This window comes from Topomyia yanbarensis, chromosome 3 (genome assembly GCF_030247195.1).
Source record: "Topomyia yanbarensis strain Yona2022 chromosome 3, ASM3024719v1, whole genome shotgun sequence".
NCBI classification, from domain to species: Eukaryota; Metazoa; Arthropoda; class Insecta; order Diptera; family Culicidae; genus Topomyia; species Topomyia yanbarensis.
Window position 1 is genome coordinate 275,546,667 of NC_080672.1, and position 17,186 is coordinate 275,563,852.

At 36.6% G+C, this 17,186-nt stretch overlaps 1 protein-coding gene across 1 annotated transcript; it reads left to right on the top strand.

Moving 5' to 3' along the window:
* Positions 1 to 11,302: 11,302 nt before the first annotated feature.
* On the top strand, positions 11,303 to 12,857 carry LOC131692019 (uncharacterized). The gene is made up of 2 exons (XM_058978844.1): positions 11,303 to 11,450; positions 11,511 to 12,857. Exons 1-2 carry the CDS (start codon positions 11,442 to 11,444, stop codon positions 11,853 to 11,855), a joined length of 354 nt encoding a protein of 117 aa, XP_058834827.1. The 5' UTR covers positions 11,303 to 11,441; the 3' UTR covers positions 11,856 to 12,857.
* The last annotated feature ends 4,329 nt before the right edge of the window (positions 12,858 to 17,186 follow it).

Below are 17,186 nucleotides of genomic sequence, written 5' to 3' on the forward strand. Positions count from 1 at the left end.
AGCGACTCAGCGTTGCTAATCAAAATCTAAGAGAAGAGACGACAACAGGCTTCTTGTTCTTCTTAATTTTCTCGACTTGGCCCTGCCGGAAATCTGAAGACAACAAGCGTTAATCGTTGCCAGATTCCCTTTGAATGCTTCTTACAATTGCCGAAAATAATTGTACCTAAAAGATCGCACCTCTATCAAGAATTTACAATGCTAGCTGCATTTAAAAATTAAATTAAATATTTATTCATGTCTCTCTTAACAATACACGTAACTATATCGTCATTCAGGTCTTTTATTCAATTTGCACGAAATGTTGATGTGTATGAAAAATAGCCAGAATAGATTCAGCAGCACTGTTTTCCATCCCGATTGTAAATATAATGAACGCTCATGACTGGCAAAATGACCAATCAGAAGCTGGTTCAATATTGAGGTTAGGACTGGATCAAATTAGCTACGCGATTGTCTTCTCTTCTCTTAGATCAAAATGTAAACAGTTGCTTGCTAAACTCTAGTGATTTTAGTCAAGATATAATAATAGAAAGGTTGGCACATTTCCCTTTTCGTGAATGAGGTTGTAATTTTTTTTCTCGAATGAACAGGAAGATGTGAAGAAGAAAACAAAAATCCGTGGTGCCATACTTTATTCGGACTGGATGTACACGGTAAAAAAACTTTACCCATTTTATGTATTCAAATTGCCCATTTTCGGAAGTTATTCGAGCTATCAAAAAATGGGTATTTTTTGTTTCTAACAATGAGTACTTTTTATCCATTTCACAACTACTCGATGAGGTAATGTTAATGAGTATATTGATCTTGATAATGGGTGAAAAATCCTTAAGCATTATTTCAAGCGAGTTAACCTGCAAACTAAGGATCGTAGTGGAACCTGCAAATTATCGCCCTGCATCGGAGTCCGTGGCGGAAACGGAACATTTCGACAATGCTCGGAAAACAACGTCTGTTTAGACTACTGAGGATGTTGAAAATATGCAGTTCGGCATTTTTAGAGCAGCCAAAAGATCTAGCTATCAAAAATATATCCAGTTGGCGGTTTTATTTTGTTAAGTAGTTTTAGAATAGGATTTCTATCTAGATTCCTATACTATTATAAGGAAACAATAATGTGAAATGAATGTTATTTTATGTTTTTTTAATTCAGAAATAATTCTATTGACAGTATTTTTGATTCTGGCGCGAATTTCATGAATGGGTATTTTTTACGCATTTTGTTGTAACAGTTCTGCGAAAAATAATCGGTGGGCATGGCATACTCAGGTTGACGTACAAGGTCTGTACTCATTTATGTGCACAAACGCTTTACCCATTTAGTGGGTTATTCCACTTTTATTGAAAATGCGTAGTTTTCTACGCATTAATGGGTACTTGATTTTATCAGTGTAAACTACTTTTTGTGAACTCCAGCGCTGCAAGTTGACTATTTGATTACAAGTTTCGTTGGCATTGATTGATTTTGTTTATGTTAAGACACCATGATTTAAACTCGCGGCTCGCCATTTTAGCTGACTTCTGCAGAAACTCCGGCTTAAATGACGAAAACGATTCCAACCGGAATTCTGGCTGAATTGACCGACAGGTCGTACGGAGGAATACGCAATACTGCATAAAATGTTGTCTAATTCTTTGTTCCTGGAACCTATAGTTTTTGCTGTAACTTTCGTTGCGCTGCTTTAATAATTCTTTTATAATCAGTTAAAATATAATAATCATTTATATCTTTAAAATCAGTTCGGCCCTTTTAAAATCAGTTAGGCCCTAAGCGTTTTCATAATCAGTTAGGTTGTTTTACAATCATAAAAATCAATAAGACCCATTTAAAATGTATTTCCTTATAATTCCTTATAATTAATTATTTCGTTATGTACGTGCTGAGTTCTATTATTTTTAAAAGAAAATATAGATTTATCTTCCTGTAGGAGGCCCTTTTCTAATATTTCTAATCACATCGTTGCGCTGCTTTAATAATTCTTTTATAATCAGTTAAAATATAATAATCATTTATATCTTTAAAATCAGTTCGGCCCTTTTAAAATCAGTTAGGCCCTAAGCGTTTTCATAATCAGTTAGGTTGTTTTACAATCATAAAAATCAATAAGACCCATTTAAAATGTATTTCCTTATAATTCCTTATAATTAATTATTTCGTTATGTACGTGCTGAGTTCTATTATTTTTAAAAGAAAATATAGATTTATCTTCCTGTAGGAGGCCCTTTTCTAATATTTCTAATCACATCTTGTTAGATTCAATAAAATAAACGCATTCACGCACAGAAAAATGTTCACACCTTTCGATTTCTTTTCTTGCCCAGTAAAGTTCAGCCGGAAATGAACTGGAATTCTGGCTGGTTCCAGTTCGTATTCCGGCTCCATTGACACAACCGATTGTAATTAGAATCGGTCGTGTCACTGGAGCCGGCATACGAGCAGGAACCAGCCATTCCGGTTCATTTCCGGCAGAGCTTAACTGGGTGATTACGAAGTGCTAGGTTCGATTGGTTTCAAATTCCACGCATCTTTATTAAACCAGCATCTCTGGTTCTATATCAGACGCTGAATCAATGTAATATACACAGGTGGGACGCCCCAGTGAACGAACAGGCGGTTAGGCAGATTAAACTAGACGACCATACCGTTTACTGTACAGGTAGTGTGGGTGTGATGTCATTTTGGTATTCTTAAGATGAATCTAACCTTACAGCGCTTTCGTTTTTTTATTGGACGATTATTAAAAAATCGTATTATTCACACTACCAAAAACAACTGCACTGCTAACCTCTCCGAATGTCAAAAATATTGCAATAGGGCACTAACAGAAAAGGAAAAATAAGAAACCAGTTGTCTCGTCTTGTCTTAGATTCTAACAGGAGTGGATCCAGAATAAAATTTCGGGAGGGGTCTGAAATTTGACTTTGGAATGAGCATTGTACAATACGTTATGCGTAAAAAAACTCATTTAATGAAAATTAGTTTTGGTGGTCAAATTTGGTTTGAAATTATGTTAAGTTTGAAACTAGTATATAATTGAAACTAATTTAAAATTTCTCAACAAGCTGAAAATTTTTGAGGGAGTCCGGACCCACAGGGCACTCTCCCTGCATCCACCACTGGATTCTAACATGAACAAATTAACTAGATTACGTCATACTATTCGTCCAGCTCCCTTGGATCGTATGAACGCCTAAGAGAAGAGACGACAACAGGCTTCTTGCTCTTCTTAATTTTCCCGACTAGGCCCTGCAGTAAATCTAAAGCAACAAGTGTTCATCGTTCCCAGATTCCTTTTGTTTTTCGCAATTGCTGAAAATAATCGTACCTCGAAAATCGCACCTCAATCAACAATTTACAATGTATAAGGTGCATTTAAAAAATTTAATTTTTATTCGTGTCTCTATTAACAGTAGACGTAACTATATCGTCATTCAGGACTTTTATTCAATTTGCATGAAATGTTGATGTGTATGAAAAGAAGCCAGAATAGTTTCAGCAGCATTGTTTCCCTTCCCGTTGGTAAATATAATAAACGCTCATGATTGGCAAAACGACCAATCAGAAGCTGGTTCAATATTGAGGTTAGGACTGGGTCAAATTGGCTACGCGATTGTCTTCTCTTCTCTTAGATGGACGCTATGACATCGACCCGTTGTGATTTTGGATTATTTACATATTTCTATTCCTTTTATTCAATGTGTTATTTCTAAAAAATGTAAACTAAGTTTATTATGCCAAATACAAACTAAAAATTAGCTCTTCATCGTCTAAAAATAATAGATAATAGAATAATAGATAAAAAAATTTCAAAACTGAATGTCACATGCTAAAATTTTGTAGGTGGGATATTTTGCATTTTGATATTTTGCTATGTGGACTGTAGTTAGTATGTTTTTCAAATGCCACACCTCATATCTACACACTCAATTTCAATACAGCCCAGAAAATATATGATACCTGCCACACCACCTGGCCAAACGTCATAGTGAAATTAGTCATCCTCTAGGAAGAGATATGCAAAGACGCCATATTGAGTCAGCAAAACTGTCAAATTTTGGGAATGAATAAAAGAGATTATAGCTACTAGAGGGAGCAAAGCACTACAGCTACACCCAAGTAACAATTGAAGTTTTATAGCACGCTACAAGTGCAATCTAAGTTATATGAGCGGCTATAAAACTACCTTAAAACCTCAATTGTTACTTGGGCAGTACGCATTCACGGACTGAAGCATGGGGTCTCGCTCTAGCATATTGTATCCCATTACTTTGACAGGTGTATACCCGGGGCAATATGTGTAAAACTAATGGGCCTAGCATATATAAGAGCGAGATGATAAATTTCCAATGTTAACAGCGACATGCGACCTCTAGTAGTTATAATCTCTTTTGAATGAATGGTTTATTTTCAATTTATCTGTTCTTTGCTCCGCACACCTCTGACTATGAGGATAACTAAATAAAATGTGCCATCCACAAACGGTGTTGCCAAGACCGCATATGCAAAATAGCATAATAGCAAAAGCGAATCTCAAAATATAATAAAATAATTATTTATCTATTATCTCTATTATTATCTCGGGAAAAACCTGTGATATGTTTATACCATCTTGCAATATGTAAATGCAGAGGTAATTGTAGAATTAATAGCCTTCTATGTCCTTTGATTGTTAAAAAAACAAGTTATATTGGCATTGTAACATGCGATTTTCCCCCGTTTGACGTTTATGTTTGATATTATGTATTTAAAAAAGGCTCTAGATTTCTGGTTTTCAATATTACCCGGTCAAACTATTCGGAATTTAATTCGGAATCCAGAATGGAGTCAGTATGGATCCCAGCTCAAATGCAACAACCAATTCTAAAACCGATTGAGTCGAAATCGGTTGTTGCATGTGAGTTGGAAACCATACTGACTCCATTCAGAAATCTGAACTGGTTGCGGAATGAGTTTAACCGGGTCAATGTACTAGATTCTAAGGTGTGTCAATGCTATTGCTCCCTCCCTCGATCTCTGTAAAGCACATGGAGATATATGGAAAATATATGGAGTCGAAATTTATTACGCAATAAATTCACAGAAATTGAGCGAGAGAACAATGTAACATAAAACATAAACACCTTAGAATCCAGCATATTGTAACCGGGTAACTGACCGTGTGTTCTACCACACCTGTATATACTGCATTGACACTGAATCTCAAAATGACACTGACAGATAAGTGGTAAAAAAAAGGATTGATATGTCGACTCCGTCGATTCTCTATTCAGTAATTCAGCGTCTTTAGTTCTTGCTTTCTATGCTATCTTTCTGAATAACATCGATTGTTTTTATTGTGAGTTCGAGCGGTTGGCAGAAGCTACGAAATTTAGTGCACAAAAAATAACCCGTAACTCGTTATCACCCCAAAATTTTCATTCCATCTGACGTTAAACATTCCTTGGATTTTATATGTGAGAGGTAAGATGTATGTTGAAAGATTAAAGAATGGGTGAATAACTTATCAAGTTCTTTTTCACTGCAGGATAAAATCATTGCTGTGGTTGTGTGCGACAATGCCTCGTACAGTTCAGAAACTGAGTATGATCGAATGGGTTCCTTCAAATGATTTATCTGCCAGGAACGGCAATAAACAAAATCAGATATTACGATAAATATTTGCAGAGGCATTGGAAAATGATTTTTGTTACTACTTCTAAGTGGTTCACTTACAGGTGCGAGATAATTTATTTATGGTGGTGTTGGTTTGCGATAATCAATGTGTACAATACACTTAGGAACGACTAGAAAAGCTTTTATATGCACCATGGTTATATATTTATCAAGGGAAAATATACATAAATAAATTTTTTCGAGAGTACATACCGTTTAATGTTCGCTGATCCTTGGAGGAGATGATGTGATGATTGGACTGTATCCAGTGCAGTCCACGATTCATCGGGTGCAAGCAGCATTAAAACACTTTCCTTAAACACCTTTAATGCTAGGTCTGTTGTCAGTTGGCAACCATCACTTTCTGTCACAATTCGTGCAATTTGCTTCCCCAATATGTTTGATCCTAGAACGATGAATAGTTATATATTTTGTAAAAGTTTAGTATCACAAAATTACCTTGCTCTAATAGACTTTGAATGTTTCCATACGAAGGTGTTACGAATCGGTACAATCGCGAAGAATCACAGATTTTGAATCCAATTATCTCGTCCATATTGATGTGATTATGTTCTACGTATTTATTTTGTTATATGTCTTAGTTGATGAGAGGTATTGCGTGTTTGATAAACAAATATTCCTTGTTTAAATTGATAAATGAAGTAAGTGGTGTTTTATCGATTAATTGCTCGAAATCGCAAATTTCAAGTGCAATGCTTTCTGGATCAATCAACAGCAAGCCTTTTTCATGTATATTATATACCTTTCTCTTGTTACCCAGACAGAAAATTCTATTCTCTTTTCGCTTGTATATGACTAATTCAATCCTTAATACGAAGAAACACTCGCCGAATTCATCGTGATTCAAGAATACATAGGAGTTTTTACTGTAAGAATAGCCGCGAAATGATGCTTCTTCGGCAAATATGTTATCTTTGTCTATTAGCCCTAATTGACAAAGAATGTTCTTCAATGAAGCTGGAAGATCTGAGGAGTTATCGACATATTTTTCAACCAGTAACTGGTTCTCGAATCGAATATTTTTCGTGGATAATAATGCTTGATAATACTGGTGTTGTTCTGCGCAAAATTTCGTAACGTTTTTAAAATTAAGTGTACTTCTTAAAGCTCTTTTGAAAAAACTATGCTTGCGTTCACAAAATAAAGTACAATAGCTCATTAAAGGGCCTAGCCACTTAATAAACCTAGGATAATGTAATGTGAAGTGGTGTTTTGGGCGTAGTGGCACATCAAATTCTTTTGTCCGGGCATCCAAGTATTCATAAATCAGTGTTAATAATAAATTCACTTGGTCATCAGACACAATTGGAGCCGTTACAATATCAGTGATTTGCTTAATGAGAAGTATCATAATCATCAATGGGTTACAGCTATCAATCGATATACTCATAAAAACAAATGGTAGAACTTGAATTAAATGCCAAATATCGCAAGCCCTGCCTTTGATATTTTTAGATTTCCTCGAAAAATCAAAACTTATTTTCGTTTTTAATTTAAGTTGCACGCAAATGCTATTGATTTTTGCTTGTAAATAGTTGGCAGATACAATTTTATCCTTGACCAGTTTGTGGAACACCAAAAATAGATCATTGTTGACCCACCCTTCGAAGAGATCATGTGCAATGCATGGGGGAGCACCGTTGCTAAATATATTAAAATATTTCAACTCATTTAAGATACAACCAGCTTTAACTCCTCGGTAAGGAATTTTCAAAGGTTGGCTTGTTATGACGGAAATATCCTCATCGTTCGAGACTGGTGTTCTTAGTTCTGCGTGTTTCGTATAGTCGTGTTGGAAAGTACTGTGATCAATATAGCAAGTTCTACAGAAATATGAGCTTCTTGAAAAGTTTTCAGTTAATCCAGAGAGCTGATGTGCTCCCAAATTGTCACCCATAGTAGTGAACACTGAACCAAAAATCCTCTCTTCTGAATCTCCGTGGCTAATCACAATTCCGGTTTCTTCTAACTCTTTCAAATCTTCAACTAATCTTCGAAGGATAATCTGTGCCCCAAAGTAAGAGAAATCTTTTGTTTTGCACACTAGAACTAGCTGCACATTATCCGTTAGACATCGTTGGTGGGGATCAAAGTTTCCCAAAACCATGTATACACACAGTATCTTGTGACGTCCAACTGCGTTCCCTAAGCTATTTGCCACAACTTCGAGTGCGTCCTGGTACAAAAATATGTTCAACGTTTTTTGGGAGAAGAAACTACTGCCCTTGAATTTCAATCCATCAGCGTAATCTCTAAAATATCCGGGAACCTCAGGTTTTTCACGGAACAGTGCTTCATAGATAAGTTTATCATTGAGCATTGCTCTCAATGTATCTAAAATTGGAACGTAGTGGTACATACATTCTTTATGGTTATTATCGCGTTGTAGTGATATTTCTTCAAATGAAATATATGAAAAAAATTCACGAAAATACTTCTTTCGCATGTGTGTAGAACGAAATACACCACCAGAACCGAACATTTGATCTAAAACACTTTCTGAATTAATTGTACGAATCAACTCATTTCTTGCGTCCTTTGAAAGATTCAAAGCATCCGCAACTGATGCACATTTAATTTGCCAGAGTTTACTTTGAGTGATCGTGACTTCTTCCAATGCAGATACAATTTCCTGCACAACGGTTTCGGTTACGTGGTTTTGAGAAATTAATTTTATAAAAAGTCTTCCAAAAATGTTTTCTAGTGACTTTCTGATGTCCGTCAAAGATTCTTCGTCGTCAAGATTATTGATATTTTCCACATCACTATTATCTTGTTGTGGAAATGAGAACCTATTATTTTGGCTTGCAAACTCAGTAGATTTCACAATTTTCTTCTGGGTAACAACCCGATGAAAATACATGTTGTGGATCCTCAAACTATTAGTGGTAGCAAAAGGCTTTCCGGTTCTACACAGCAGGGGGCAAAAAATTGGATTTCCGGCAGATATGTGTTGCGTAGCATGTTTTGTTATTATTTTGAACTCGGTTGTTTCAAAATCACAACCAATCATTGTGCATTGGTAACTTTGCCCATTTGCTTTTTCGCAATGGCGTTGTCTGAGGTGCTTACGATAAGCAACGAAAGATTTAAAGGTCACTTCACATTCAAAAGCGCACTTGAATATTTTAAGACCGCGATGAATTCGTATGTGCTTTTGGTAAGCAATTGTATTTCCGCACACAAGTTCGCAAATTTTGCACTGAACACCCATATTTCACCTTTTTTGAAAAAAATATCACCGTGGCAAACAGCTCTATAGAAGTTTGAACTGAGACTAATGCGGGTTGCTTGATGCTGCCACCCAAGTCAAAGAACATGTAAATTTACGGCTAACAAGTCACAGAATTGAGTTTTGTGCAGTATTTTTTACAGCTTTACTCACCTATATTTAGAGTCATGATGTATACTTCAGATTTTGGTGTAAAACTGGGTTATGAGACATAATTCTCAATGAAGTATTATGTATTTTTAAATCGTGTCTATTGGGGATTTAAACTACATGAAAAGAAACTTATAATTATGTCATATTTCTGTTTCAGTCCCAAAATATTTGAGTGAAATAAGATTTACGTCACATGTAGAATTCATTTTTTTTAAGAGTGTAGAAACAAGGAAAACGGAAGTAAAGCAAAGATCGTAAAGTAAGCTAGGTCAATTATCATCGAGAAGATAACCCAATGCCGTACTATGGAAATTTTTTCCTCGATGCCGGGAGGAGTTCCGCAATATCACAAAGTTGCCGATTCCAAACCAAGATCCAACTAATCCTACACTAAGCTGAATAAGTTGAAAACTCGTTGTTTCTTCTCAATTGTCTAAGACCAGCTACTGTTTGCTTCGGATTTATGGCAGAGATTTCTGTTGCTGGAAAATTTCTACAAATACCTTGATTTACATCGACTTCACGCAAACGAGCTGTCAAACCTAGCTTCGTAGTCGCGAATACTCTATTGAAATCTTTTGTAGTTTTTCATTATACACCGGGGCAGTAGAATTCTATTTGCAGGCCTAGATCACTGATGGTGAATCAAAATTTATATTGGGATGTATTGTCCACTATCGATAATTTCGGAAGTCCCGGGGTTCCGGGCAAATTTCAGATCTAAAGCCACTTCGGTGATGACAACCAAATTTCACTAACCTAGTCTCAAATGGAAGGTATAATATGAAGTTCGGTATTGAACCGTCCAACTACCCCTCCACATCCTACTTCTCAACCTCCTACCTCTCAACCCCCAGCTCTCTCTCACCCCCGATCCTCTCAGACCAACCAACCACATGCATTCCCTTCATCCACCCCGTATACTACAATAAGTTAGATGATTCCCGACGCATCCTCCCTCTCCCACTAATTATCCCTTCTCCACCATGAAGTTAACATGAAGACAACATTGACCTCACGCTGATTAAGCTATATAAATATTATATTTTTGTTTGTTTCAAGTGTGTCAGCGTCGACATGGTACTTATCAGGTTCGTGGCAGTCGGGCACTCATACACACCAAAAAAATCTGAATTTTATCGTTGACGTAATTGCAAACATGACACAACTCAACAAACCGTAATTTACGAAATGACAGAACATTACTGTGTTCCATTTAATTTTACATGAAACATATACTTTACATGCGCAATGACTTAAAATTACACTTCCTACCATTCAGAACAAACGCTGTATGTGGAGTAAAATTACATTATTTACGAAATTAAACGTCATGTAAAATTAAAATCAAACGTAAAACTAAGTCATTTTTGATGCTCGTATATGTCATGGTCAGGAGACGTAAATTTACACTATTTTTTCTAGGTGTGTATATACTTACCAAGTGTAAGAAGAATGTAATAGATATTTCCACAATGTGATATTGAATGTAACCAGCTATTAAATTATAGCTTTGATAAATGAGAAAGGCACAACTGCACCACTAGGTGAATTAAAACAGGTTTTTTAATGAAGATGCTACGTTATTTAGAAGGAGGAGGTTTTAATTTTGTGACAAAATGCTGCAAGGGGGAGGGAGGTGTCGAAATAAGTTACTTCATTTGTGTACGGCCACTTAACTCAATATAAGCTCAATCTAGCTATTATAATGACCGGATGATTGTGTTTGCGTGATTTTCAGATAAATACGTATTTCGTTTAGTTAACAATGTTTGCTAATGTTTTCTAAATTTAGAAAATCTCCCAAATCAGAAATTCAAACGTTATGTTTTATAAATGGCAAAAAAAAAACAATTATAGCATTTTATGTCACATGCCTCATCCTCTATGTCAAATATTCGTGTTTGGAATCGAAATAAACTACTTTGTTTCGTCTCTTCATTCCTACACGGAACAACGCTGCCGTAGCATCAAATCTCACACTGATCATCAAATGGAAAAGGGATAACAAGAAAAAATTTCAGTGTAGCTACATAAAACTTCAGCAACCGGCTCATGTGTTACCAAAAAGAATTGTAATAGATATTGTTTCGCATGAACTGTTATGTGGGGTGACGGGAAAGATTGAAAACATTTGCAAACCAAGATTTCAGCCAGACTTAATCACGGGGATTTCCCTTCCAGTTCGCATAAACCTGTTTGGATAAAATTTGAATTCTTCGTGTGCCAAGGAACGATGCTTCTCTTTTCGGGCATTGTCTGGAAACCAAGTCTGCTTCTTCAAAACCCATTTAGAATGTGTATAAAAGCAAGGAGAAAAATATAAACAAATTTCAGTGCTTTGCAGATTGACGAACGATTCATTCGAGAAACCCTAAAATGATTAAGGTTTGATTCTGAGACAAATAAATATCCCGATCGTAATAAAACTGTGCATATATTTGACAGGAGCTACTAGTATTCAGTGCATTGGTGGCCTTATGCGTAAGTTTTCCCGCAGTTGAACAAATCGTAGCTGTGGTGCCTGAGGTAAAAGGCAGTGCTGTTGTTGTGCAGGCCGAAACCGGCGATGCTTCGGATGAACTAGAAACGGCTGAGACCGCTCATCGTGGATACCATCGCCACCACCATCATCATCATCACGGGTACGGTGGCTATCGGGGAGGATATGGCTACGGAGGTGGTTATGGAGGAGGATATGGAGGTGGATTTGGTCCCGGACTTGGTGGTGGATTGGGTGTTGGAGTTGGTGTGGCGGTTGGAGTCGGTGCAGGCGGATTTATCGGGAAGTAGTATATCAGCAATGTGAAACCTTTCATGAGTGTGTATCATTAACAACAGTTTGTATCACATTTCCATTCAAAGATACCGCGGAAAGCTTCCTCTTCGTTGAATCAAGTACAAGTAGAGACAAGTGAATGCGTCGTTCCCACAACCGTATCAGCTAATCCAACATCATTAATCTTTGTGCATACAAACCGCAAAATGATTCACCTAGCAGTGATGCAAATGTCTTTTCGTATATCAGTGCGAGAGTGGCTGTTGATGACGCATATCAGCTGCGACAAATAAAACATTACCCTACCAATTTGTTTAAAATTACTTCACTTTGCTGATATATCCGGCAAGAAATAGTGACAATAAACTGGGTACGTGTTGGTGGTGAAGTAAGTGCAGCTAGAGTGCGCATTTTCAAATTATTATCGCAATCAATCAGATGCAAAAGCGACCCAAGGTTCGCTTCAATGCATCTTTTTACGAGTGCCGGTTTAAAGATGCAATTTTGTCCTAGTTGGGAGTTTAAGTGCAGATGGCATCCATTAATACCCCCGGTGCTATGCTCAAGGTGATAGTGACAGAACGGCATAATTCTGTCATATAAACAAACGTGCCCGGTGCGAACATCATCGGAATCGATAATTAATATGTTAGTATGATTTGTTAGAACTGGTTCCATGGCATAAGCTAGTTGGTATGCGAATAGAGGCAATAAATTTTAGCTTCAGAGCTGTTGAATACTCACCGGTGGTGGTCGGAATTGTGGGTGGGACTACTGCGCAGTCACTGGTAGCACTGAGTTTAACACTTTCTGTTCTTGGCTTGCGACATAAATAATAATAATAGTTAATTTACTTGCAAGTGCAATTAACCCAACAATTAGCAATGTTTAAAATGATTTAGAAGAGGCGTACATAATAAAATTGACTAAGTTCGATGTATCTCATTTTTAATGTACGCTATAACAAACGAGTAAATTCCTATCTGAAGTAATTGGGAATAGTAATGTCTAGCATTTTTGCCTTTCTCATGTAAAGAAAGGCTATACAATCACTGCAAAAATCGACTTTCCAACCGAGGCCCAGACGGCTGAATGTCAACCACTGTGTGTAGATGATCCAAGATATATTAAAATGGATGTAGCATTACTTAAATTTGAGGGTCTAGATCACTAATGACCAATCAAAGTAGCTTTGGCGCCTTTGACCACCAATTGAAATTCTTGACTGCTGTTAAAATTAATTCAGATTTGACTTTTTGTTCCGGAGAAAAAGGTTAGCTACTGTGATCACATACGAATTCACAGGGTGTTACGATCAAAAATTGGTCAACTTCAACTTGATGCATTTTTCTATGATGCATTAAAAACCTACACAGCCCTCATTCTAAAGATGTATGTGTGAAGCCTGTATCAGGCCTAGTGTTTGATGTTGACATTTGCTCATCAGTTGTGAAATAGCTTTGAAACAAGAGCAGCAACGGAATATTTTTTCTAGAGCATCGCGGAACTCCGAGGTACACGCACGCCAAGATGGCAAAATTGTTGAATGGGCCTAAATCAACTGTCACCAATAACAAAAAACTATTCGGAAAACGTTTGTCGACAACCAGGAAGACTATTTATTGTATTGTATTTTATTAGCGACATTCTGATTGGTTTCCATTATTCACTTATCTATAAAAGAACGAACAGCGATTCAGTACCCAACTAACCATAAGCACTAAATTAAAGCTCTATATTGATAACAAGTTAGCATTTCTAATGTCAATTAGTCACATACACGCATTTTCAATGTTTCAATGCACTTAAACTGTAAAGCATTTGTTTTAGCACTATATTCGCTTATAGAATTTACACATAGTGCTTGAAAGCTTCTGAGACTAGATGCTGTGAAGCTCTAAATGATAGCATCAAGTGTTTATATAGAACCTTCATATCAAGCTTTGAAGCACCGAACAATAACAAACAGCTGCATCCACACCAACAGCTATACTGAATGTTTCAAATAAGTGGCGTAAAGTTTTGAAAAGTGGCAGTTTCCGTCGTAAAGTCAATAAGTATAAAAACATCGTCCCAGCTACTAAACCAAGTTGCAGCTATTCAGGTTCAATGTCATTATTCGGCGTGGAAAAACACGAAAAAGAATCATGTTCCCAGCACTCAGTTGTAGCCAGTTTGGAAGTCAGTGTAGACAGTGATTTCGAGAACGTATTTTCCAATGAAGACCTAGAAGAATACAATCCAGATGAAGAGGAATCGGAACGTGAGAAAGACGATTTGGAATTTGGTTTTGGTAATAATGCATTAAAGTCATTTTGAAACTATACCTTTAAATTATTTTTAATTTCAGAAAACTGCATCCGCATTAGCTTTATCGATTTAGCAAAATCAGCCATGATCAGCATAAATGTTAATATAGATGGTTTACCGTTATTTAAAAATGGTACAGACCAAGTATGGCCAATTTTATACAATATACATGAAAGGCCCGATATTAAACCAATGATTATCGGTATTTTCCACGGGAAAACCAAACCAAAAAGAGTGGAGAATTTTTAGAACCATTTGTCTCAGAAATTCAACCTATTTTGGAATCCGGAATCAATATTAATGGCTTTAAACTGTCAGTCAAACTTCGTGCATTAATATGTGATTCACCTGCAAGAGCTTTTGTGAAAGGTAGGTGGTGAATATATGTATAGCTGTTGCATATTTAATATTGTAATACGGTATTATAGGTACAGTTAATTTCAACTCTCTACATGGTTGTTTAAAATGTTGCACGATTGGACTTCACTTTTAAGAACCAACATATTTCCGCAGACCATTGCTCCAAAAAGAACAGATATAGATTTTAGGAACGGCTTGTATGACGGTCATTACCAAGTATATAAAATTCGAGACGGTAGAAAATTGCGAAAAGTTCCTGTTGTTACACCCTTAATACGGTTACCTATTGATATAATTGCAGACGTTGTTGTATCGGATTCTTTACACCTTCTACATCTTGGTATTACAAAAAGGTTGTTACTTTCATACAAAGACGGTCATAACGGTTTGGAGGAAAACAAGTGGACTAAAACTGAAATCGATGCAATATCCAACGTCTTGACAACTATTAAACTACCCACTGAAATCCATCGAGCAGTACGTGGAATAGACTGCTTAACGCATTGGAAGGCTTCAGAATGTGCTAGTTTTTTACACTATATCGGTATTGTCCTCTTGAAGAATTTTGTTAATGATGATCATTTTCAAAATTTTACTAAATTGTTTTGTGCAGTTTCAATCTGTTCGACCAGTTACTATAAGCGGTTTTTGCCAGTTGCTCAGAATTTGTTCGAAGACTTCATAATGAACTATTACAGACAGTTTAACTCGATTACAAGTAATATTCACAATTTAGTACATGTTGTTGATGAAGTAGCGAAATTTGGCCCACTTCCTTCAATTTCATCATACCCATTTGAAAACCACCTTTTCCAAATCAAGAAAATGATTAGGTCTGGAAAGCTTCCGTTGCAGCAAATTATAAACAGAGTGACTGAGAAAAACACTTTCAACAATGATAGAACAGAATCAATAACCAAATATCCTATACTAAAATTTGCATCAAAAATTGATCCTTCTAAATTTTTAAGCATATCATTAGCCAAAGAGGTTGTTTTGAACATAAAAGAATCTGATAAATGGTTTTTTACAAAACAGTCAGAAATTGGCTGGCTGGCATCCAGGGCACAAAACTGGTAAATTATGATAATTTATTTACCACTCCGCTGACTTCATCTTTGTTTTACCACTCCGCTGACTTCATCTATGTTTTCAAAACATCAGAATGCACAAAGCTAGACAAACTTACCACGTACAAATTAGAACAAATTTTATGTAAGCTAGTGGCTGTTACTATTTACGATGAGACTGCTTTTATCCCACTACTACATACTTTTCCCTCAGATGAATATTTGTAGAGCAGCGAAACAAAGTAATGTAGGAAAATTTTTATTGCAAAAATCATGAACATGTGTAAATCAGGTGTGAATAAAAGAAATTTGTGCTACCAAAACAACTATTCAATGGGTTCATATAGAACTTTCTCGTAAAAAATCTGATCGTTTTGATCGGAAGTATCAAGGAACTGTTGAGCGTCTGCAGCATTTTCGTCTGATTCAGAGATGTAATTTGTAATTGCAGCACTTTCTTCTGATTTGCCAAAAGTCTCATACGTAACGTCTTCATTGTTCGTACCTACTCCAGTGATGTTACATTTCCTTTTCTTCCTGGCTGCAGCCGTGCGAGTACCTTTAACTTCTTCGAATCTTTGTTTAGCATTTCGCAAGCAGCGATGCAAAAACTTATGACACTCATCAATTGAGAATGTCGGATCAGAATGAATAACAACCTGATTGTTTAGGTGCGTATTTTTACTGTAGTTAAGACAACTGATCTAGACGAAATTTTATGTTTAAGGTGGGTTTAGATCTTCATACTTGGGGATATACAATTGCGCGCGGTGATTGTTACAGTCAGCATTCAGATCCCAAGCCGTCTTAGCGACCAGACGCATTTCTGGAATAAAGTTTCTCCGTAATAGAAATCTCCATTAATACCCAATAAAATGAGTTTCAATTTATAGAAAATAAATTAATTTCGTGGAAGAAGAGTTCCTACCGTTTGTGATATGCGGTTTTGGTGAAATATTCGGTGGTTTATTGTTCGGTACATTTTTGGATATAATCGGTGTCTGCGAGTAGCATATCGGACCCAAGACCCCTCGAGCTCGGTTTCCGACAACGCTGGCCACTAGACGTAACACAAAATTGGTGCCGTGACCAGGATCCCGGCGTTTGGACCCCAAAGGCTCTGGACATTGTACCCATTATATGCTATTATTTGATGAGAATCGTCGCCATTTTGTACTGAACAATTGGAGCGTCGTGTCCCATTGTTACTGGTTATTAGGCTAAGGACTGAACCCCAATCCCAAATTTCCATTGGAGGTAACGGGCTACTTCCCGGGCCATATTGCATGTACCTGGAGCTGCTGTATTTTAATATACAAGACATATCTCGCCTTTAGCAAGGTGAGTGCGGTTCCAATAAACATATTCTTGGTTGGCGTCTCTACCGGGTCTTTATTCAAGGCAATTTACACACTGAATCATCTTCTCGGATCGGACTGCTTACATCGCTGAGGTTGTTTCTTCCGGATTGTATAAACATACAAGGCATATTCCGCCTTACAAAAGGTGAGTGTGATTCCAAAATCCTACTTCTCTCCGTACGTCTCTACCGGATCTTTGTTTTAAGGGAAATTTCGCCTTGGTCCAGTAACACTGTCCACCACC